At 38.3% G+C, this 23,627-nt stretch overlaps 1 protein-coding gene across 2 annotated transcripts in view; it reads left to right on the forward strand.

Annotated features, from left to right (window-relative positions):
- Positions 1–23,627, forward strand: part of GRM1 (glutamate metabotropic receptor 1) — a 438,757-nt gene that overhangs the window by 142,943 nt on the left and 272,187 nt on the right. For both annotated transcript variants that reach the window (XM_018053312.1, XM_013966589.2), the window contains exon 3: positions 9,870–10,119. In XM_018053312.1, coding sequence (XP_017908801.1) covers positions 9,870–10,119 — 250 coding nt within the window. The remainder of the gene's footprint in view (positions 1–9,869; positions 10,120–23,627) is intronic.

Consider the following 23,627-nt stretch of genomic DNA (forward strand, 5'->3'; position numbering starts at 1 on the left):
GTATTATATAAAACTCTAAAATAGGCTAAGTATCTGAAACTTAAAGAAGATTCAGTGACAGAGAGACTCAATATAGACAAACACAGACCTTTGAATGCATTGTGTAAACACCAATAGTCCAAAAATAAAATGGAAAAGGAACTGCTTTTTTTGCACCAATGACAGAAAAAATGATCTAGGGACAACTTGGGAACAAGGTGACCATGAGTGAAGAGCAAAAATCTGCTGTTAAAGAAACAGTCACGAGCTTGAGTTTTATAAATAGGAACACAGAAATAAAGGAATCTAAAGCTCTTGAGTCAATGAGAAAGCCCACATCCAATTTTAGATTCTACAACTTTAGAGAAACATAGAGAGTCACACTAGGCACCATTGCTTGGATTTTTATTTGTTCCAGAAACTTTGCATTCATCAGTACACATAATTCGGTAATCACAACAATCCTTTGAGATGGTATGACCCCCATGTTGCACGGGAGGAAAGAAAAATCCAAAGAAAATACTTAAGGCTATCTCCTCATCCAGGATCCAGGATTCAAACCAGGTCTGTCTGTCTCCAAGGCTCATCCTCTCATTTGCTCAGCTACAAGTCATACCTGAAAACATGATGGGACAAAAAGACAAAAGTGGACCAATCCTATCGCATAGAGATGGCAGTCACTTTAGCTTAATCTTCTCCTTCAACTCGGATGCTATAACTCTACCTGTCCAAACTGGGGTAATTCGAGGTGGTATTGTGAAAATGCTGATAAAAACGATTCTCTTCTGTTTGCTCAGATTGCCTTGTCTCAGGCATATCCTCCACTGACCTAGCATATAAATTCCCTTTGTACTTCTAAGGCAGGTGATGACTCATTCACCTCTGACTGACCAGACCCATAATGCTGACTGCAGGTGTGTGAATGGAGCAGGAAAATATAACACTTTCTACATGTTAAGTGGGAGAACCAAACAAATTAAAAGTTTGCCGGCAAAAGTTAAAAGAATAGGGGTTGTTTCTTTGGGAGGAGAGAAAGCTGAATTGTGGCTTCCAGAAAGACTTTTTAAAAAAAGAAGAGAAAGAATTCAAACAAGCTAATATCTGTCTCCTCTGAGAGTGAAGGAGATATACATTTAGATTTTGTTGTACAGGATTTAGATCACAAAGAAAATTTTCCTGATAATAATGATTATTGGATATTGCCAGTAGGTTTCTTGAAGGTGCTGTGAAATCAATTTTCATCACCATAGTTCTTTTAAAAATGAGATATTTTCTTATTTGTCCAAGATGTCACAGTTCAGTTCAGTTCAGTCGGTCAGTCATGTCTGACTCTTTGCAACCCCATGAACTGCAGCACGCCAGGCCTCCCTCTCCATCACCAACTCCTGGAGTTCACTCAAACTCATGTCCATCGAGTCGGTGATGCCATCCAGCCATCTCGTCCTCTGTCGTCCCCTTCTCCTCCTGTCCCCAATCCCTTCTAGCAGGAGGCAAAAATAACAAGTTTTCAGGACCTTGGATAGGGACTGGCCCATAACCTAAGGGATGTATCATCAACCAGGGGCTTCCTGGGCTTCTCAGTGATAGAGAATCCATCTGCTAATGCAGGAGACAGGGTTTGATACCTGGTTTGGGAACATCCCCTGGAAAAGGAAATGACAACCTTCTCCAGTATTCTTGCCTGGGAAATCCCATGGACAGAGGAGCATGGTAGGCCGTAGTCCATGGGGTTGCAGAGTCAGACATGAGTTAGAATAAACAGCAACACAATAATAGCTCTGAGGACTAAGCAACAACATAACATAACACAACATTCTAAGACTGCCACAGAATATCAAGGGAGGAATGTAAGCATGAATTAAGACAGAGACTAAGGGAGTCTAGCGCATAAGACTAGCGAATCTTGGAAAGTAATACCATTCCTTCTTTAAGGAAAGTGAAGAAATATCTACATATTTTCCCTGTATAAATATTTCCCCTCATATAACTGAGTTGTATGTGTGTAGGGATGAGATATTTTGAATGCTGTTGTTTGACCAAGGTCATTTATGAAGATGCAGTAACAGGAATTGGACTTCATTCAAAATAAATACTGAAATGTTAGTATAGCCACCAAAAAGAATTCATATTGCTTCTTAAATATATCCTCAATATTTTAAGAGTCGAAGAAAAAACAATTAATATTAAGACCAGTCTTAAGAGCCTGCTTTTTCCCATGATGATAGTTCAATAATTATGAAACCCAAGACAACTTTATTTCATAACTTGTTAGTGAAACTTACCTACCAAATCACTACAAATCAATCTTTTGTGAACTAATGTCTGTCAGTGTGATCTGATAATAATTATACCTGTTGTTGTTCAGTCACTAAGTCACGTCCAACTCTTTGTGATCCCATGGACTGCAGGACACCAATCATATCTAACTTCTTAAAAAATCCCTATAGCTTAAAAAATTAAGGTGTTGTCATTGTTTTTTATGCTTTTGAGATAGTTCTAGTTTTTACCCCTATTTTCAGTACTTTTATTAACTTTGCCTTTGTATAATATGTCCACATCTATTATGTTTAGATGCTTTTGTTATTCAAACTATAGAGATTTATTTGCAAACCCCATGTTCTCTCTCTTTAATCCCCCATATGTTCTATTTAAAGGCTTGTTTTGCAGAATATCTTGATACTCTGCAAATTTACAGAATATTCTTACAGAATATTTACAGAATACTCTCTGTAAATCTTTTTCTCATATAACTAATGTAGAATAAAAATGCTTCAATGTATTTCAACTTTATATTTTATGGGCTTTGTCAGATGCCATTCTTCCTTCTCTCTCTAGGATTTGGGCAACATCATAACAGTGATAAAGTCTATTATAAAATCTGCTACAACACAGCAGCATATAGCACATTTCCACGTTGCACTCTGGTAGTGGTATGCCAGATGCTTTACTTGAGATCTGCTGTACAGAGTGTCATTCTATAAACCAAGAACCTTCTGTTCCAATGAAACTTCTCTACTCATTGTCTCTAAAAGTACCTTTTGTGGATTCTCATTCACTTTCACTTACCCTGAAAGCCAGTCCCTTGCTTACATTCTTCAAGAACTCAGTTTCATTCCTGCTTTTCCCAAGAGGTATTCTCTGATCATCTCTGCGTTGTCATTCAGAAATTTAGAATTGTGGTATTTTGCATATCACATGTAGCATGTTCAGCTTGGTCTGTTGCTGTATTTTGCGTGCTTGTGGCATGACTTCATAGCTGTATGATAAGTCCGTGTAGGATGCAGTATAAAATGGTGGTTATGAGTGAGAGCTTCTGTGTTAGATGTCGAATCCTACCTTCACTGTTTGATCTTAGGCAAAGTATATAACTTAGAGCTTCCACATTCCCATCTGAGCTATAACTTTTATATGGAGTGCTTCTGATGAAAAGATAAAATGCTTAGGTATTTAGCACAGTGCCGGGCACATAGCAAATAGTCATCAAATTGAAGGGAAAGCCAACGCCCAATAATTCTGGGCAACTCTTCAAAGTGCAGAACCTAGGGATTTTTTTCAAGTTGAGATCTCAATAAACTATTTGAATGAAAATATGTAGCTCCTTACCAGACCTGAGTATTAACACTTCAATTCAGTTCAGTCACTCAGTCATGTCTGACTCTTTGCAACCCCATGGACTGCAGCATGCCAGGCCTCCTTGTCCATCACCAACTCCTGGAGCTTGCTCAAACTCATGTCCCTCGAGTTGGTGATGCCATCCAACCATCTCATCCTCTGTTGTCCCCTTCTCTTCCAGCCCTCAATCTTTCCCAGCATCAGGGTCTTTTCCAATGAGTCAATTCTTCACATCAGGTGGCCAAAGTATTGGAGCTTCAGCTTCTGCATCAGTCCTTCCAATGAATATTCAGGACTGATTTCTTTTGGGATTCTTTTGTATTAAAACTTATATAGCACTTTTAAGAGTTTTGTTATGTCAGTTCTTTATATATTCAGAACTCCTTCTGAGCCTCACAGAAGGATTGGGAACACGTGTACACTCGTGGCGGATTCATGCTGATGTATGGCAAAACCAATACAGTACTGTAAAGTAAAATAAAGTAAAAAAAAAAAAATTTTTTTCTCACTACCAGCAAAGGCAAAAGGAGATCTGAGTGGTCAGGTGGAAAGGGAAGGGAGACAGAAGGCAGGTTCTGTGCTAAGTAATTTATTTCCAGGCTGGCATCATTTGACCATGACCTGGGAGGCAGGCAAAGAGTACATGTCTTTTAGTTTTCTTTCTATCTGTGGAAAAATTTGTTTCTATTTTAAGATCCAGAATAAAAGCATGTTCTTTTCCCCCAGATTTTTGAGGTATAATCGAAAAACAAAATAGCTTACGTTTAAGGTGTGCAATGTGGTAGTTTGATATACATATACTTTGTGAAATAATTACTGCAGTCAAGTTGATTCACACATCCATTACCTCACATAGTTACATCTCTTGTTTTTTCTGAGAACATTTAAGAAACTCTCAGCACATTTGAAGTATACAATACATATTATTAGCTATAGATTATTAGATTATTATTATTATATATATATGTAACTAACTGTATAGTCACCATGCTGTATATTAGATCCTCAGAACTTACTCATAACTGAAAATTTCCATTCTTGACCAACATCTCCCCAGTTTCTCCATTCCCTTACTTCTAGTAACCACTGTTCTACTCTTGCTCTATGAGCTTGACTTTTTTAGATTTCACACATAAGAGAGATCATACAGTATTTGTCTTTTTATGTCTGGCTTATTTCACTTAACATAATGTCCTCTAAGTTCACCAATGTTATTGCAAGTGGTGGCCTTTGTTGTTGTTCAGTCACTAAGTTGTGTCCAAATCTTTGTGACCCCATGAACTACAGCTTGCAAGGCCTCCCTGTCCTTTACTATCTCCCAGAGTATGTGCAAATTCATGTCCATTGAGTCTGTGATGCCATCCAAACATCCAGCCATCACTCCCTTCTTCTCCTTCCCTCAATCTTTCCCAGCATCAGGATCTTTTCCCGTGAGTTGGATCTTTGTATCAGGTGGCCAAAGGATTAGAACTTCAGCTTCACCATCAGTCCATCCAACAAATATTCAAGGTTGATTTCCTTTAGGATTGACTGGTTTGATCTCCTTGCAGTCCAAGGAACTCTCAGGTGTATTTTCTAGCACCATAGTTTGAAAGCATCAATTGTTTTGTGCTCAGCCTTCTTTATGGTCCAACTCTCACATTCATACATGACTACTGGAAAAATCACAACTTTGACTATAATGGCCTTACCTTCATTTTTAATGACAAGTATTCCATTTTGTGGCTAATATTCCACTTTTATGGCTAATGTTCTATGAATAATATTCTACTCCATGTGTATGTAACATATTATTACTTTTTTTTTATCCATTCATTCACCCATCAATGGACACTTAGGCTATTTCCATATCTTGGCTATTTGTGATACTTATTTCATTTTCTTTGTTTATACCCCTAGTAGAGGGATTAGTTCCCTGGTGGCTCAGATGGTAAATAATCCGCCTGCAATGTGGGAAACCTGTGTTTGATCCCTGGGTTGGCAAGATCCCCTGGAGAAGGGAATGTCTACCCACTCCAGTATTCTGGCCTGGAGAATTCCATGGACAGAGGAGCCTGGCAGGCTATAATCCATGGGGTTGCAAAGAGTTGGACACAACTGAGCAACTTTCACTTTCGGAGTGATTTCTGGATCATATAGTAGTTTCATTTTAAAATTATGGGAACTTCCTATTGTTTTCCATAATGGCTGTACCAGTTTACATCCCTTCCAACAGTGGTGACTCCAATGGTAAGAAGTCTGTCTGCAGTGCAGGAGACCCAGGTTCGATCCCTGGATCAGGAAGATCCTATGGAGATGGGCATGGCAACCACTCCAGTGTTCTTTCCTTGAGAATCCCATGGACAGAGGTGCCTGGCAGGCTACAGTCCCTATGGTCGCAGAGCCAGACATGACTGAAGCGACTTAGCATGCATGCGCAACAATGTCCAAGGATTCCTTTTTCTCCATACCCTCGCCAACAAGAGGCACTTTCTTTAGGCAGCTTTTCCTGATTCCTAACCTATAGCATCTCTAATAAATATTTACATTCAAGTTTGTCATGTCATTTCTACTAAATAAAAGTACTGCAATGTGATTTTAAGTTTCCTGGAGGTGATTTTCTTCCTCTTTTGTATAGTATTTGTATCTAGTACTATCATCAATGTAACAAGTACACATGAGGTAATATTTATGAATGTGATAGTTAAAATATAAAGATTTATAAATGTGCAAGTTATTATTCTTGTTCTTATATTAGAATTACCCTCATAAAAATATTGGAGAAGGCAATGGTAACTCACTCCAGTACTCTTACCTGGAAATTCCCATGGACAGAGGAGCCTGGTAGGCTGCAGTCCACGGGGTCGTGAAGAGTCAGACACAACTGAGCAACTTCACTTTCACTTTTCACTTTCATGCATTGGACAAGGATATGGCAACCCCCTCCAGCATTCTTGCCTGGAGAATCCCAGTGACGGAGGAGCCTGGTAGGCTGCCATCTATGGGGTTGCACAGAGTCAGACATGACTGTAGCAACCTAGCAGTAGCAGTGGTATAGAGATATCTAGTTTGGAGTCCCAGCCTTCATAAGAGAAACGAGCAGTTTAAATATGATCTATCACATCATATTCAGCTCTCAATCAATTGGTATAATGAATAACTACCCTCCAAAAAAGAAAATATGAATAAAGAAATTGAAACAAGTATGTCATAGAAACAATTAAACTATGCCAACAATTTTTTAAAAAGTATAAAAGCATACATGTTTAATTGCTTGTTGCTATTAAGTTGGTCAATGAGAATTCTTTCAAAATGTCAAAAAAATAAAAGAGAAACAAGCAGTAACTTAGAAATAAGGTAGACTGTTGCAATTCTAACACAAGCTTGATGCCTATTGGTGAGCCATTTTACTTGGCCTAATTTCCTTGCTGTAGCTTGAAGGGTTTGGATAGAGTATGTCTAAAGCCTTTACTAGACTGAAAACCAAGAATTTTCTTATTTGAATGCATAGAATATTCTTATTCATTTAGTCTGCTTGTGTTTTGATAAAAGAGTAAAATCATTTTCTGTGATCGGAGTCCAAAGATAGACCCTAGCAGCTGAGTTGCTTCCCTTGTAACATCATCTTATGATGCCTTTTTAGTGCCTTTGGCTGAAAGAGTTGGCTGGTGATGTCTACGTACCTCGTAGATTTCTGAACCTACCTTTATTGTGAGTAAGTGGCATCTGACTTCCTTCCTTGCACCCTCTGCTGCAGACAGATGAGCCATTCACTTGCCAGCTGCAGTCTTCCCCCTTATTATCAGTCAGTGCCTGTTGTCTAAGCCATGATATGCTTCCAAAGTCCAGGGAGCTGAGGATTTTGTCATGTGTTCAATCTTTCATTTGGGCTTCACTGGACTGTATGAGGCCACTGAAGGTCATTAAAAGAAGAGGCAAAAACTTTAATTTGGTAATTTAGTATTATGGAATAGGAAACAAGAACATTTTCTTTTTAAAAAGACAGGATAATCTTATTAGATTTCAACAATGTCCATGAAAATTTTATAGGTATAGAGATTTCAATAGTAAGTTCTTAATGGATAGTACCATTGTTTTAAAGTTCTTTTACTTAACTCTTGCTATATTTTATGCAATAAATGTGATATATGATATTTACCTTGAAAAAAATTTGAAAGCTAATGCCAAACTATCCACTAAAATTTGAACTACTCTTACCGAAAGTGAATGTATTTGTGCCTTGCCAATAATGAATATCATGAATTTTTGAAATTCTGGCAATCTGATAAATAAATAGTACCATGAAAAAATAGCATCTTGTTTTAACTGTACTATCTTCATAATTACTGAGATTCAGTGATCTTTTTCATATACTATTACCCACTTTTACCTATTTTGTTTAGATTGCTTATTTATAATTTTTGTCTCTTCCTCTACTGGGTTGTTACAATAAATGTTGTTTTACTGTGCATTTAGTGTCTAGAATTATTCTAAATGCTGAGACTACATCATTGAATAAATGAATTATGGCTTATTCAGAACAAGATGTTCTCATGGAACTAGAGGGAAGAGAAAATTAAATAAGAAAAAATTTCAGGTAATGTACAAAAATTAAAAAAAATCAAGGGATATGATCAGTATTAACTGGCAGGTTACTTTGAGCTGAGTACAAACTAAAATGTGAGGTTGAAAACATTGCTGGAGATGGAATGGTAAAATATGTGTGCTCTGATGATGAGGACCCAAACAGAGACTGGGATGCTTGATATCCAGAGTCAGAGATGTTAGAAATGTTTGTGAGCACAAGGTTAAACGTGCGAACATGAAAGTAGCTGAGTTACAGGAAATATCACTGGATAGAGGAGGTTGAGAAAATGTGAGGATATGATATTGGGTCATTTACATGGGTATCAAAATCTCTAAACTTGGAGACAGGAGTGGAGGTGCAGAGGAGGGGAGGGGCGGCTAAATTCATCCATGAAATAGAGACGGGGAACTGACATGATGTGATACTTGTCTTTTGTGGCATTTTTGTTATTCATTTATTTCTGCACTAGGTCTTCGTTGTCGTGCACAGGCTTTCTCTAGTTACAACGAGCATGGGCTACACTCTAGTTGCGGTGCCCGGGCTTATTGCAGGGGCTTCTCTTGTGAAGCAGGAGCTCTAGGCTTGTGGGCTTCAGTAGTTGTGGAGCAGGAGCTTAGTTGTCCAGGGGCATGTGGAATCTTCTGAAATCAGGGATCAAACCTGTGTCTCCTGCATTGGCAGGCAGATCTTTAACCACTGGACCACCAGTAAGAAGTCCTTATACTTGTTTTATTTCATTGATTTCTATTTCTTACTTTTAAAGTATATTTTATTATAATAATATTGAAATCAAAGCATAAGACCAAATCTCCCATAATTCTTTCACTTTATCAGAGGATGCTGATAAAGTGAACGAATTTTATGATTGATCCCTGTAGCAGCTTTGATTGAGCCCTGTAGCAAGTTTTTATCTGTGTATTCCAGCCTGGCCAGGTGCTCCATTTGCTTGATTTACTCACTCTTCATGGAAACGTGGCAGGACTTGCTATCAGCTTGAATGTCTGCTCTTAACCTGACAGCCAGATGAAGCAAGTCCTCAACTGAACAAGTCTCATTGTGCCTGCTGACCTATCCCTATGTGCTGACCTCTCCCATATTGCTAAAATCTGGGACAGCCACTAGTGATGATGGCTGTAAAACAGGACAGCATCTTTTATGTCTCAAAACCATTTTCACTGTGGACGCCCAAGTTACTAATTTTCTATTTCTTTCAGAGTTGATAGTTTGTTTCAGTTCAGTTCAGTTCAGTTCAGTCGCTCAGTCGTGTTTGACTCTTTGCGACCCCATGAATCGCAGCAGGCCAGGCCTCCCTGTCCATCACCATCTCCCGGAGTTCACTCAGACTCACGTCTATCGAGTCCATGATGCTCTCCAGCCATCTCATCCTGGGTCGTCCCCTTCTCCTCCTGCCCCCAATCTCTCCCAGCATCAGAGTCTTTTCCAATGAGTCAACTCTTCTCATGAGGTGTCCAAAGTACTGGAGCTTCAGCTTTAGCATCATTCCTTCCAAAAAAATCCCAGGGTTGATAGTTTGATTACATTTGATTATTTTCTTTACTCCATCCAGATCTTCCTTCAGTCCCAGCTCTATTTTCAAATTACTTGGCAAGTCTGTTCTCTCTGTTCTCTGGGACTAATGAGTCTTTGTTCTAGCTTGTGAGTGCTGTCCTTGTCAGGTTGTCTTGAACATCTGCTGATTGTTTCTGGACAGGGAATTATGGGGAGAGCGGAATGGATGCTTTCAAAGAGCTGGCTGCCCAGGAAGGCCTCTGCATCGCCCACTCAGACAAAATCTACAGCAACGCTGGGGAGAAGAGCTTTGACCGACTCCTGCGCAAGCTCCGAGAACGGCTTCCCAAGGCCAGAGTGGTGGTGTGCTTCTGCGAAGGGATGACTGTCCGGGGCCTCCTGAGTGCCATGCGGCGCCTTGGCGTCGTGGGCGAGTTCTCACTCATCGGAAGGTAAATTTCTATCTCTTTCTCCCTTTCTTTCTCTCTCTCTCTCTCTCACACACACACACTTTGCTACACATGTACTTGCTCTCATTAAACTGAACTCCCTGACTCCAAAACAGTGAGATGTGCTTTGGTCCTGAATCTCACTGAGAGTGGGGCTATTGCCATTTTCATGATAAAGAAGAGCAGAGCAGTGGATGACAAGATGATGAGATTGTTTCAGAAAAAAGCGGGAAATTGTTGCTAGAATGTTTTGTCCTGGTGAATTGTTCTTTTCATTTGCTTCTGGGCTTCTACCTTTCCTCCTCCCCAAACCACACGAATGCTTTTGTCTTATATTCCTAAGCATAGATATCTTAATGAGGTCTTGGTGGATGAAGGGTAGTAGTGAAGATGGAAATATATATTCAGGTCTGAAATGTAAAAGACTAGCTGAATGCAGGTATGGACATGCAGCCAACCTCTGGTACTTGGTCACATAATCTCTTAAATTTATGGGATGGCAAATAGTGATGCTGTCAGCCTGTGATTTCTGGAATTGCAGGTTGTGGGTTCCTAAGTCTGTGTTCTTTCTATACCATGTGTACTTGTGTGGGAATAGATTTTAAGTATCATCATATTTTTCATAGGATCTTTGACCTAACAGGTATCTTGTTAATTTGCCCTTTTCTAATATGAATACATGATGGAACTGATGAATTTTTCCAAGGAACTTACTAAACGTACCAGAATGAAAGCTTCCACTGATCTCTGACTCTGTCCCACTCATTTTTTTCCAGATCTGTCTTTCTCTTCCATCTTCTCTTCTGGCTAGAGTACAATCTTTTCTCACCTGCCAAAGTGCCTTAACCACTGACTCCCTTCTCTAGGAAAGTGGGCAGCAGTGGTGTGGACACTCACCCAGGACCTTTTCCTTCTGACCTGCCCTTGTGATAATGACTGAAATGCTAGTAAAACCAACCTCACTATCATCTGGAGCTAGACACACAGAGCCCATTAAAGACTTTTGAGTAGAAGCTAGGACAGAAACACAATTAAATGAATAAAGAAACAAAGAAATGATCTCTAGGCATGAAGAACTACGAAGTCAAGGTCAAAGTATAATTCAAGATTAAAAAAATGATTGAATTATGGTGAAATTGGCACACTGCCACAGAGTGTCTTTTTGGCTTTTTTGACATGATGCAGTTATGTGAAGCTATTTAAGAAGGCATCTCTAAAGAAGGAGTGTTTAAAGAAGGAACGTTACTTCCTTTATGAGTGAAAAAGAACGTAAACAGCACTGTTGAAATGTTACATGGAATAACATTCTTAATATATGCACCAGGACAGATGGCATATAGATATTTAATTTTTAATTGATTTTTAAAGTGACTGATTTTATGAAGGGTGCTGGTTTTTCTAAAAAATTCTCATGTTTACCATATTCAAAAAAAGAAAAGTCTGTTTTGCTGGATTCATTCTGTTTAATATCTCCAAAAAGAAGCTCACTACCTGGATTCTGGAGATCTTGAGCAGAATGTAGCAAATATGTGAGCTTTGGGGGGTATAAAGACTACCTAGTGATGAAATGTTTACTAAATTCTGTATTGAGTAATTGGAGTGTATAGAGTTCATCCCCTTATCTTATCTCTCTGAGTCTTGCTTACCTGCTAATAATGGAACTGAGTCCATATAGGTATTTGAGTCTCACATGTGCTTCCTCCTGATGAAGTCACCTGCCTGGGATATCTACTTCTTTTACTCCTCTCTTTCTCTGCCTCACCTCTTCTGGGTTCTACTGATGTATCCTAGAGATACTGTAATCACAATGAGCACCTGTGCTTCTAAGGACAGGTACTGTACAATAGTCACTCCCAGTAAAGCTTGGAACCCTGGAGATGTCAAAGCTACGGCACACAGTGCTTTTCTGATTTTCTAGGCTATATACCATAAGGGTCTATCAAAATGGCTTTTACTTTCATATGTTAGAGAATTTGGTGGAAAACAGCCATTTTCCATTCTTTGTTCATAGCTCTCTCCCTTCCTTGGGAGACATGTGAATCCAGATATGAGTCCAAAGGGAGCTGAGCTGGCAATAAAGACAAGAAGTAACACTATGGCATACCTAATTAGCCTTTCCTTCAGAAGCCTGATTCTCCCAATTCCTATATGATGAGTTTTAACTCAAACACTCCCCTGTTCCTCATGCCAATGACATTTGATCAGCTTGGTTCCCTAGTTTCGGTAGACATGTCCAGAAGGGTTCCAGTTTAACACCAAGTTGCAACTTCTAACTACATTTTAATGCTGTCAAATATATCTCCTTCCCATATAAGGGGCTTTAACTTACCAAATAATAAACTCCTCTGAGGTCAGGAGTCACTATTTAGTTTCTTTCACAATACACATCTAATTCTAGATGCTGCTGATTTCAGAGAAGACATTGTGTAGGTGGCGATGGACCTCTTTTCATAGAGATGAAAATAAGTAAATCATGGTGTTGCTGCTGCTAAGTCGCTTTAGTCTTGGCCGACTCTGTGTGACCCCGTAGACGGCAGCCCACCAGGCTCCCCCGTACCTGGGATTCTCCAGGCAAGAACACTGGAGTGGGTTGCCATTTCCTTCTCCAATGCATGAAAGTGAAAAGTGAAAGGGAAGTCGCTCAGTCGTGTCCGACTCTTCGCGACCCCATGGACTGCAGTGTACAGGCTCCTCCGTCCATGGGATTTTCCAGGCAAGAGTACTGGAGTGGGGTGCCATCGCCTTCTCTGTCAGAGAAGTTAGGTAAGTGAATTAATACAGGATGTTTGTGGTGCAAGGGACCGACACTCAGGAGGGAGAACTTGGCCCAGAAAGGCTTTTTGCAGGAAAGAGACCTGAAAAATTAGGACTCAGCCTCAGCCTGGTGAAGGACTCTGGGAAGGGTGTCCCTGGCAGATGAGAAGAGAAGGACACAGCAATAGAGGGAGCCAGGAGGAAGGAAAGTGAAGTTGCTCAGTCATGTCCAACTCTTTGAGACCCCATGGACTGTAGCCTACCATGGTGTAGACTGCAGCAAAATGCATTTAGTTAAGAAAAAAATAATAGAAATTCCTGAATGGAGATTTGTGTTCCTTTGCCAACACAGAAAGAAATATTGTTTGTGCGACAGTCAAAACATATCCAGACTTTGATGACTTAATACCATTCTTTCTATTACCATCCTAGTCCCAGCCAACATCATCTCTCCCTTGGTTTTTTGTAAAAAGCTACTAATTGATCCTTGCCCCTTCCCACTTCTAATCTGTTTGTTGTTGTTGTTGTTTTAATATAAATTTATTTATTTTAATTGGAGGTTATTACTTTACAATATTATATTGGTTTTGCCATACATCAACATGAATCTGCCGCAGGTATACACGTGTTCCCCATCCTGAACCCCCCTCCCTCCTCCCTCCCTGTACCATCTCTATGGTTCGTGGGGTTTTTAAAAAATTTAAGTCAGGTAATGTCTTTTAATCTTACATGCTCAATGCCTGAAAATGGCTTTTCATTTTTCTCATAACAAAGTCTTTGCAATGGCCTTCAAAGTCTACATTCTGTCACCGGGACTGAGTTCTTTATAATGGACTAATAAACCATCACGACAAATAGAATTTTAGAAAGTTCTCAGAGATCTTAAAAATCCTGTATTTAATGAATATATGTAGTCAAAAAGCAAAACAAAATATGAGCTGAGAGTTTTAGCTCAGCCACAGAGTAATCATGTGATCTTGTCATTTTTTGTCTCTGACTGTCTTTTTTCTTTATAAAAATTAATGACTTGACCCAGAGGGATGGTACGGGGAGGGAGGAGGGAAGGGTGTTCAAGATAGGGAACACGTGTATCCCTGTGGTGGATTCATGTTGATGTATGGCAAAACCAATACAATATTGTAAAGTAATCAACCTCCAATTAAAATAAATTTTTATTTAAAACAAAATTAATGACTTGGCTCCAGATCATCTTTAAATATTTTTCCAGTTCTGGAATTTATAATATATTAAGAACATATGACTGAACTATGTTCAAAAATAATGTATTTATAGATTAATTTTTTCTAAAGTTATTCATGAATTTAGGTTAATCAATATACCCTTTTTGCCAGTCACCATGTAAAAACCTGGAGAATTTGTTGAATAGAACTGCTTAGAATTAGTGTCTTAATTTGTGGTCATGGAATGTAGCCAGCATATCCACATAAAAATCAAACCTTTGACTTTGGACAAATTGGAATAATATTCTTATCAAGTAAGTTAACTAACCATAGTCAAGTTAATCATCAGACGAAAGAATCATTCTTTCTTGATTCTTGAAACTACCTCCTTCAAGATGCTTCTCAAATTGTGCAGAGCATATCTATAATTATATTTTAATTGTGATGGTGATGGTGATGGTGATGGTGATGATGATAATGGTGATAACATTTATTTAGGACTCACTGTATGCCAGGCACTGTTCTAAGCACTTTGTATGTGTTCAATGCTCAGTTGCTCAGTCATGTTCAACTCTTTGTGACCCCATGGACTGTAGCCTGCCAAGACTCCTCTGTCCATGGAAATTTCCAGGCAAAAATACTGGACTGGGTTGCCATTTCCTTCTCCAGGGTGTCCTCTGTAAGCTGAGGATCAAACACACATCCCTTATATCTCCTGCATTGGCAGGTGGATTCTTTACCACTGTTCCACCTGGGAAGCCCCTGTAAGCACTTTATATACATAAACTTATTTGTCATAACAATCTGATAAAATAGGTACTGATATCATTTGTTTTATTTTATTATTATGTTTTTCTTTCCTTTTTATTTTTTTTACTTTACAATACTGTATTGGTTTTGCCATACATTGACATGAATCCCCCACAGGTGTACGTGAGTTCCCAACCCTGAACCCCCCTCCTACCTCCCTCCCCATATCATCTCTCTGGTTCATCCCAGTGCACCAGCCCCAAGCATCCTGTATCCTGTATCCTGTATCGAACCTAGACTAGCGATTCGTTTCTTACATATGTGATAGTATACATGTTTCAATGCTATTCTTCCAAATGATCCCACCCTCTCCCTCTCCCACAGAGTCCAAAAGTCTGTTCTTTACATCTGTGTCTCTTTTGCTGTCTTGCATACAGGGTTATCATTACCATCTTTTTAATGTATGGAGATGTAAAGAACTTGTCAAAAAGTGTTGTAGTTGGGATGTAAAACTAGATAATGTGACTACAGAATTCATTCATTAAGTTATATTGTGTGATTGTTTTATGTAAGAGATATTAGCTTTTGGTTTTAGTTTTTTTTTTCAGTTGGTTCTCTCTTTTAGAGATTTATTTCATTGTTTAGAGCCACCTTATTTAGGAAAATAAACTGAGGTATCTCTGATAAATTTTTTTATATTTCGAATTATTTGAATCCTTTTTATTTCTCTCTTAGTGTTAAATGTTTTACATGATATTTCAAAAAGGGGGCCCTTATTTTCAAGCTCATTATCTTTAACATAAGACTCCACAATATAATTCTCTATTTGCATATCAGTCTTTATCTATGGAACTTGTTATTGTTAAAAAAAAATGACGCAAAAAGAGTCAGACATGAATTAGCGACTAAAACACCAAAACACAGTCTCTAAATTGTGTTTGACTCTTTTGTGTCCCCATGGATTATAGTCTTCCAGGCTCTTCTGTCAATGGGATTTGCCATGTAAGAATACTAGAGTGGGTTGCAATTTCTTTCTCCAGGGTATCTTCCTAACCCAGGGATCAAACCCATGTCTCCTGCATTGGTGTGTGGATTCTTTACCACTAAGCCAACAGGGATGCCCATCTATGGAACTATACCTATGTAAAACCTGATTTGGAATAAGTAGGTAATAATTCTTTGAAATCCTGTTATAATTATTAAAATTCTAAAAATTAAGCAAAGATTTGTTCTAATTCCTATATTGTTCTTTTATTTGAAGAAAGTGAAAATAAGCATGGTTTATTTGTGTAAATACATAAAAATATCTACCATTTATTGAAGGTTTGGTATGTACTAAACTAATAATATATGATATCTCCAGTATTAACAACCTGAAAGGTTGATTTGCAAGATAAAGAAGTTAAAAAATTACCCCAATTACTAAATTAATAAGTTGTTGTTGTTGTTGTTGCTGTTCCATAGCTAATTCATGTCCGACTCTTAGCAGCCCAGTGGACTGCAGTGAACCAGGCTTCTGTGTCCTTCACTATCTCTTGGCATTTGCTCAAACTCATGTCCATTGAGTTGGTGATGCCATTCAACCATCTAATTCTCTGTTACTCCCTACTTCTCCTGCCCTGAATCTTTTCCAGCATCAGGATCTTTTCCAAAGAGTCAGCTCTTCACATCAGGTGGCCAATGGATTGGAGCTTCAGCCTGAGCATCAGACATTCCAATGAATATTCAGAGTTGATTTCCTTCGCTATTGACTGGTTTGATCTCTTTACCATCTAAGGGACTCTCAAGAGTCTTCTCCAAACCAGAATTTTGAAAGCATCCATTCTTTGGCACTCAGCCTTCTTTATGGTCCAACTTTCACACCTGTACATGACTGCTGGAAAAGCCATATCTTTGACTATATGGACCTTTGTTGGCAAAGTGGTGTTTCTGCTTTTTAATACACTGTCTAGGTTGGTCATAGCTTTTCTTCTATGGAGCAATCATCTTTTAACTTCACGGCTACAAACAACATCTTCAGTGATTTTGGAGCCCAAGAAAATAAAGTCTCTCACTGTTACCATTGTTTCCCCATCTATTTGCCATGAAATGATGAGAGCAGATGCCATGATCTTCATTTTTTGAATATTGAGTTTTAAGCCAGCTTTTTCACCCTCTTTTTAAAATTTTATCAAGAGGCACTTTAGTTCCTCATCGCTTTAAACAGGTATCATCTGTGTGTCTGAGGTTGTTATTTCTCCTGGCAATCTTGATTCCAGTTTGTGAGTCATCCAGCCCAGCATTTTGCATGATGTAATCTGCATAGAAGTTAAATAAGCAGGATGACAATATATAGTCATGTCATAGTTCTTTCCTAATTTTGAACCAATCAATTGTTCCATGTTCAGTTTAACTGTTGCTTCTTGTCCTGCCTACAGGTTTCTCAGGATACAGTTAAGGTGGTCTGGTATTCCCATCTTTTTAAGAATTTTCCACAGCTTGTGATCCACACAATCAAAGGCTTTAGCATAGTCAATGAAGTAAAAATAGATGTTTTCTTGGGTTCCTTTGACTTTTCTATGATCTAACTGATGTTGAAAGTTTAATCTCTGGTTCCTCTGCCTTCTCTAAATCCAGCTTGTATGTCTGGAAGTTCTCAGTTCACTTACTACTAAGCCTTGCTTGAAGGAATTTGAGCATTACCTTGTTAGCATGTGAAACGAATGTAATTGTATGGTAATTTGAACATTCTTTGACATTGCCTTTCTTTGGGATTGGAATGAAAACTGACCTTTTCCAGTCCTGTGACCACTGCTGAAAGAGTTTTCCAAATTTGCTGGCATATTGAGTGCAGCACTTTCACAGCATCATCTTTTAGGATTTAAAATAGATCAGCTAGAATTCCATCACCTCCACTAGTTTTGTTTATAGTAATGCCTTCTAAGGCCCACTTGACTTCACACTCCAAGATGTCTGGCTCTAGATAGGTGACCACGCCATTGCGGTTGTCTGGGTCATTAAGACCTTTCATTGCGGTTGTCTGGGTCATTAAGACCTTTTTGGTGTAGTTCTTCTGTGTATTTTTGTCACATCTCTTCTGCTTCTGTTAGGTCCTTGACATTTCTGTCCTTTATTGTGCCCATCACTGCATGAAATATTCCCTGGTATCTCTAATTTTCTTGAAGAGATCTCTAGTCTTTCCCATTCTATTGCTTTCCTCTATTTCTTTGCATTGTTCACTTAAGAAGGCTTTATTATCTCTCCTTGCTATTCTTTGAAACTCTGCATTCATTTGGGTATATCTTTCCCTTTATCCTTTGCCTTTCACTTTTCTTCTTTTTTCAGCTACTTATAAGGCCTCCTCAGACAACCATTTTGCCTTCTTGCATTTCTTTTTCTTGGGGATTATTTTGGTCACCACCTCCTATACAATGTTATGAACCTCCATCTATAGCTCTTCAGGTGCTCTCTTTATCAGATCTAATCCCTTGAATCTATTCATCACCCCCACTGTATAATCATAAAGGATTTGATTAGGTCATATCTGAATAATCTAAGCTGTGATTTTTGTGTTCTGGCAGAAGTTGAGCACATGTCCTTCTACTCCACCATTTTGATCAGGCAAAATTCAAACTACCTACTATACCCTAGCATCACATAGATATACAAATATCAAAGTGTAACCTCTTTAATGATAAGAATCTGAAATGACTGAGTGATTCACACACACATACATAATGGTAGGAACCAAATTATATATATATATATATATATTTTTTCCCCTTATCATCCAAGTACAATGTTTTGATATATTCATTGTTTAGGAACTATGTCAGAAAGCTTGGAGTATCATGGTGAGATAGAATAGCTTCGTGTGTGGTCCTGAGTTCTCTTTCATATTCCAGGATCAGTAAGTTTTACCTAGTGTGGTAAGGGTTGATGTTCTTCAATCAGCCTCTGTTTCTATAATTCGTCTGTAAAGTTGGGTCTAATATTTGCTTACCTCTCAGGTTGTTGTATTTGTCTAGTCACAAAATGCTTATTCATTTTAAACCAAAACTGAGTGTCAGTAGTATGTCTATCAGTGACCCAGTCTTTCCTGAGGTTAAAGAAGAGATTTCTGGCTTTCATCCTATTCCTAGTGTTGGCATTCTCCTTGGCACCTACCCTGGCTTCCTCCTCTTGGGAAGCCCTTCTAGTAGATTTACATTCTACCTTTTTAGGAGTCTCTGTTTAGACGTACTTAGGTATGACATATTTATTTATGTATTTCCTAGACCCTTCTAGTTAGTGGATTCTGATATCTTATTTCTACACTGTAAGTAACAGTTCAGTTCAGTTCAATTCAGCTGCTCAGTCGTGTCTGACTCTTTGCGACTCCATGAATCACAGCACACCAGGCCTCCCTGTCCATCACCAACTCCCGGAGTTCACTCAGACTCATGTCCATCGAGTCAGTGATGCCATCCAGCCATCTCATCCTCGGTCGTCCCCTTCTCCTCCTGCCCCCAATCCCTCCCAGCAACAGTCTTTTCCAAAGAGTCAACTCTTCGCATGAGGTGGCCAAAGTACTGGAGTTTCAGCTTTATCATCATTCTTTCCAAAGAAATCCCAGGGTTGATCTCCTTCAAAATGGACTGGTTGGATCTCCTTGCAGTCCAAGGGACTCTCAGGAGTCTTCTCCAACACCACAGTTCAAAAGCATCAATTCTTCGATGCTCAGCCTTCTTCACAGTCCAACTCTCACATCCATACATGACCACAGGAAAAACCACAGCCTTGACTAGACGGACCTTAGTCGGCAAAGTAATGTCTCTGCTTTTGAATATACTATCTAGGTTAGTCATAACTTTTCTTCCAAGGAGTAAGCGTCTTTTAATTTCATGGCTGCAATCACCATCTGCAGTGATTTTGGAGCCCCCCAAAATAAAGTCTGACACTGTTTCCGCTGTTTCCCCATCTATTTTCCATGAAGTGATGGGACTGGATGCCATGATCTTTGTTTTCTGAATGTTGAGCTTTAAGCCAACTTTTTCACTCTCCTCTTTCACTTTCATCAAGAGGCTTTTTAGTTCCTCTTCACTTTCTGCCATAAGGGTGGTGTCATCTGCATATCTGAGGTTATTGATATTTCTCCCGGCAATCTTGATTTAGCTTGTTTCTTCCAGTCCAGCGTTTCTCATGATGTACGCTGCATATAAGTTAAATAAGCAGGGTGACAATATACAGCCTTGACATACTCCTTTACCTATTTGGAACCTGCATCTGATAAAGATAATTAGGTCAATAACCTTCCGTTTCATCCCTTCTCTCTATTATGTCTTGATCAGTCAATTTATAGTATGCGGTCCTTAAATTTCAAGTGCCTGTTCCTTTTTTGGGTCTTCCCTGGTGGCTCAGATGATAAAGAATCTGTCTATAATGTGGGAGAGCCTGGTTCGATCCCTGGCTCGGGAGGATCCCCTGAAGAAGGGAGTGCCTACCCATTCCAGTATTCTTGCCTGGAGAATCCATGGGCAGAGGAACCTGGTGGGCTACAGTCTATGGGGTCACAAAGAATTGTTCACACTGAGCAACTAACACACTCACACTTTCATCTTTCACTTCTTTTTCACATCCCTTTCTTATTGGTGTGTACTGTTTTACCTGTCATCTCTCCCACCTTTGTAATCTTCTCATTCACTAGATTCACTTTCTCTTATCTGTCACTAAAGAGAAATCCTCCAAATCCCCAATCATCTAAAATCTTATCTGTGAAAACACTAATACCACAATGTATGAGCTGAAAGCATAAGAAATAGTCTTAGACACATTTTTAAAATATGACTGGAATGGAGCAATTACTTTATCTGGAAAGAAGCCTACAGTTTCATTTTAAAACAAAGGAAAAAAAAAAGAAAAGGAAATATTTGTTTTTCACAGTGTATTTTTTTTAGTCTTTTTTCCTAGAATCTAAACACACATTTAGAAGAGTGACCTCTATACCCTTGAAGTATAAGATGATATACCATGGTATTATGCTCCACACACTTATATTTTTAACGAAAAATGAGTTACTTTAGATCCCATCTTCCCATTATGAAAAAAATGGGGAAATATCTAAAGTGTGCAGCCTTCAGGCAAAATTGTAAAGGTTATGTGTTTTAAGTAAATGTGGACTTCCAGTGAAGTGTGACATCCCTCAAAATGGATTATAATCAGAAAGCGGCCAAAACTGATGAGCATCTTCTGACGCACAACGGTCACAACTTAAAGATTCATAAGCTTGCCTTCTCTAGGATCCCAAGGGCAGAAAATGATCACTAACCTACTGACAGACTGTCCTATCCTTGAAACACTCCTCCAAAGGCAGATTAATGGGAGCTTTGTGGAAGATTACACTGTTAGAAAAAGACCATGAGAAATGTGTGCTAAGAAAGAGATTTACAGTACTCTGGAGAATAAGCATCATTTATAGGATACTGACAGTTATTTAGAGCACAGACCTCAGCCTTGGAAATGCTCAGGATTTCCACAAAATTGGGGACAGTTAGTAATTATTCACTCTTCCTTTATATCAATGCTTATTTCTGTGTTTCAGATAACACACACCTGAAAACTGAAAGACTCTACTCTCATAGTCTCTATTTGCCTAGAAGATATTAAAAATACTGAAGGAAAGGGTTTCAAGTGCCTTTTGTATCATAAGGCACTGGCTCAAATTTGAATGAATGAAAAATGATGTCGTTAATGATTTACCCAAGTTTGTGTTTGAGGCTGATTGAAGACTACAGGGAATTTATCTTAATACATTTTTGTAGTTTCCATGGCAGTTAATTCTCAATCTGGCTGTACATCAGACTCATCAGGGCCTCTTAAAAATATGGATTCTTGGATCTCACCCCACATCATTAGTAGAATTTCTTGGTGAAGACATTTGAATCTTCTTTTTTTCAAAAGGACTCAAGATGAGTTAAATTTCAAAACCACAACTATGTGATGCCTGCATCAGGGTTTTGCACTTAGGTGATGTTCACTATGAATGAATCACTTACAAGATATATTTGAAAGGGAAGATGAAGTGAAAAATTTAATTCCACTGCCTATCAGTCCACCATTTCAGTCCCAGGTGGTTTTTTATTTATTCATTTTTTGATTGTATTTTGCTTTACCTTGAAATTTATTTACTTTCAAAAGTTTCTTTTAAAAGTAAAGATACATCTGAAAGTAGTATATAATAGTAGTGTTAGTAGTAGTAATAGCAGTAGTAGCAGTAATAGTAATAAATACTCTTTGCAACTCTGCTTATTTCCTGTGTTTCTGTCTCCTCTTGATGCCCATACTGGCCTATTGAACTGCCCCTGAAAACATTGTCATGTCCCAATTCTCAGACTAATCAATATGTAGGATAGGAAGTATGTAAACATGTGGCAAATTTAACCTCAGCCTTCTCCAAGTCTGGGGTTGCCCATAGCAGACCAATTGATCCTCGAACAACATCTGTTTGAACTGCATAGATTTACTCTTACATGGTGATTTTTCCAAGTATTAAATATTACAAGTCCTACATGGTTGATGGTTGATTGAATCTGAAGTTGGGGAGGAAACACAGATATGGAATACTGCTACAGGTATATGTTATAAGTGGATTGACCTACACATTGTTCAAGGATCAACAGTAATATTCTTTGGTATGAATATGCTTCAATTTGCTTATCCATTCTATTGGTGGGCATTTGGATTATTTTCAGGTTTGACTATAATGAATATAGCTCTATTCCCTCTTAATTCTTTTTGTCCTATTACTGTTATAGATACTACATATATATGTAAAAAAATCCAGTAAGACATTATTATAATTATTAATTTATACAATTTATATTTATTAAAGAAGCTGATAAAGCAGAGTAAGTATATATTTATGAATTCATATATTTACCATCCTTTGTGCTGTTTCTGATTCTCTACATCTTTTTTCCCTGTGGATAAAATTTTCCATCTGGTATCATTTCCTTGCTCTGATATAAATTTGCTACCACCCACAGCTTTTGTGCTGTTATCAATATACTACATTTCTGTATGTATAGGCCCCCATATATAATTATACGCATATTGTTTTATATAATCACTTTTAAAATCATCTAAGGATATATAAAAGAAAAGATGTGCTTATACTGTTTTATTTTTATAATTATTTAACTGTATTTACTTGTGCTGTGTGTGTGTGTGTGTCTGTGTGTATGAATTTTTTTTAATGAACTTATTTTTTTTTTAATTTTTATTTTTACTATATTTTACTTTACAATACTGTATTGGTTTTGCCATACATTGACATGAATCCGCCACGGGTGTACATGAGTTCCCAATTCTGAACCCCTCTCCCACCTCCCACCCCATATCATCTCTCTGGATCATCCCCCTGCACCAGCCCCAAGCATCCCGTATCCTGTATCGGACATAGACTGACGATTCGTTTCTTACATGATAGTATACATGTTTCAATGCCATTCTCCCTAATCATTCCACCCTCTCCCTCTCCCTCAGAGTCCAAAAGTCCATTTTATACATCTGTGTCTCTTTTGCTGTCTTGCATACAGGGTTATCCTTACCATCTTTCTAAATTCCATATATATGTGTTAGTATACAGTATTGGTGTTTTTCTTTCTGGCTTACTTCACTCTGTATAATCGGCTCCAGTTTCATCCACCTCATTAGAACTGATTCAAATGTATTCTTTTTAATGGCTGAGTGATACTCCATTGTGTATATGTACCTTCATCTGGGGTAACTTGCTTTCAGCTTGAAGAATTTTCTTTAGGATTTTATTTTATTCTTTTGTAAGGTGGCCCTGCTAGAAATAAATTCATT

The sequence above is a fragment of the Capra hircus genome, chromosome 9 (genome assembly GCF_001704415.2).
Source record: "Capra hircus breed San Clemente chromosome 9, ASM170441v1, whole genome shotgun sequence".
NCBI classification, from domain to species: domain Eukaryota; kingdom Metazoa; phylum Chordata; class Mammalia; order Artiodactyla; family Bovidae; genus Capra; species Capra hircus.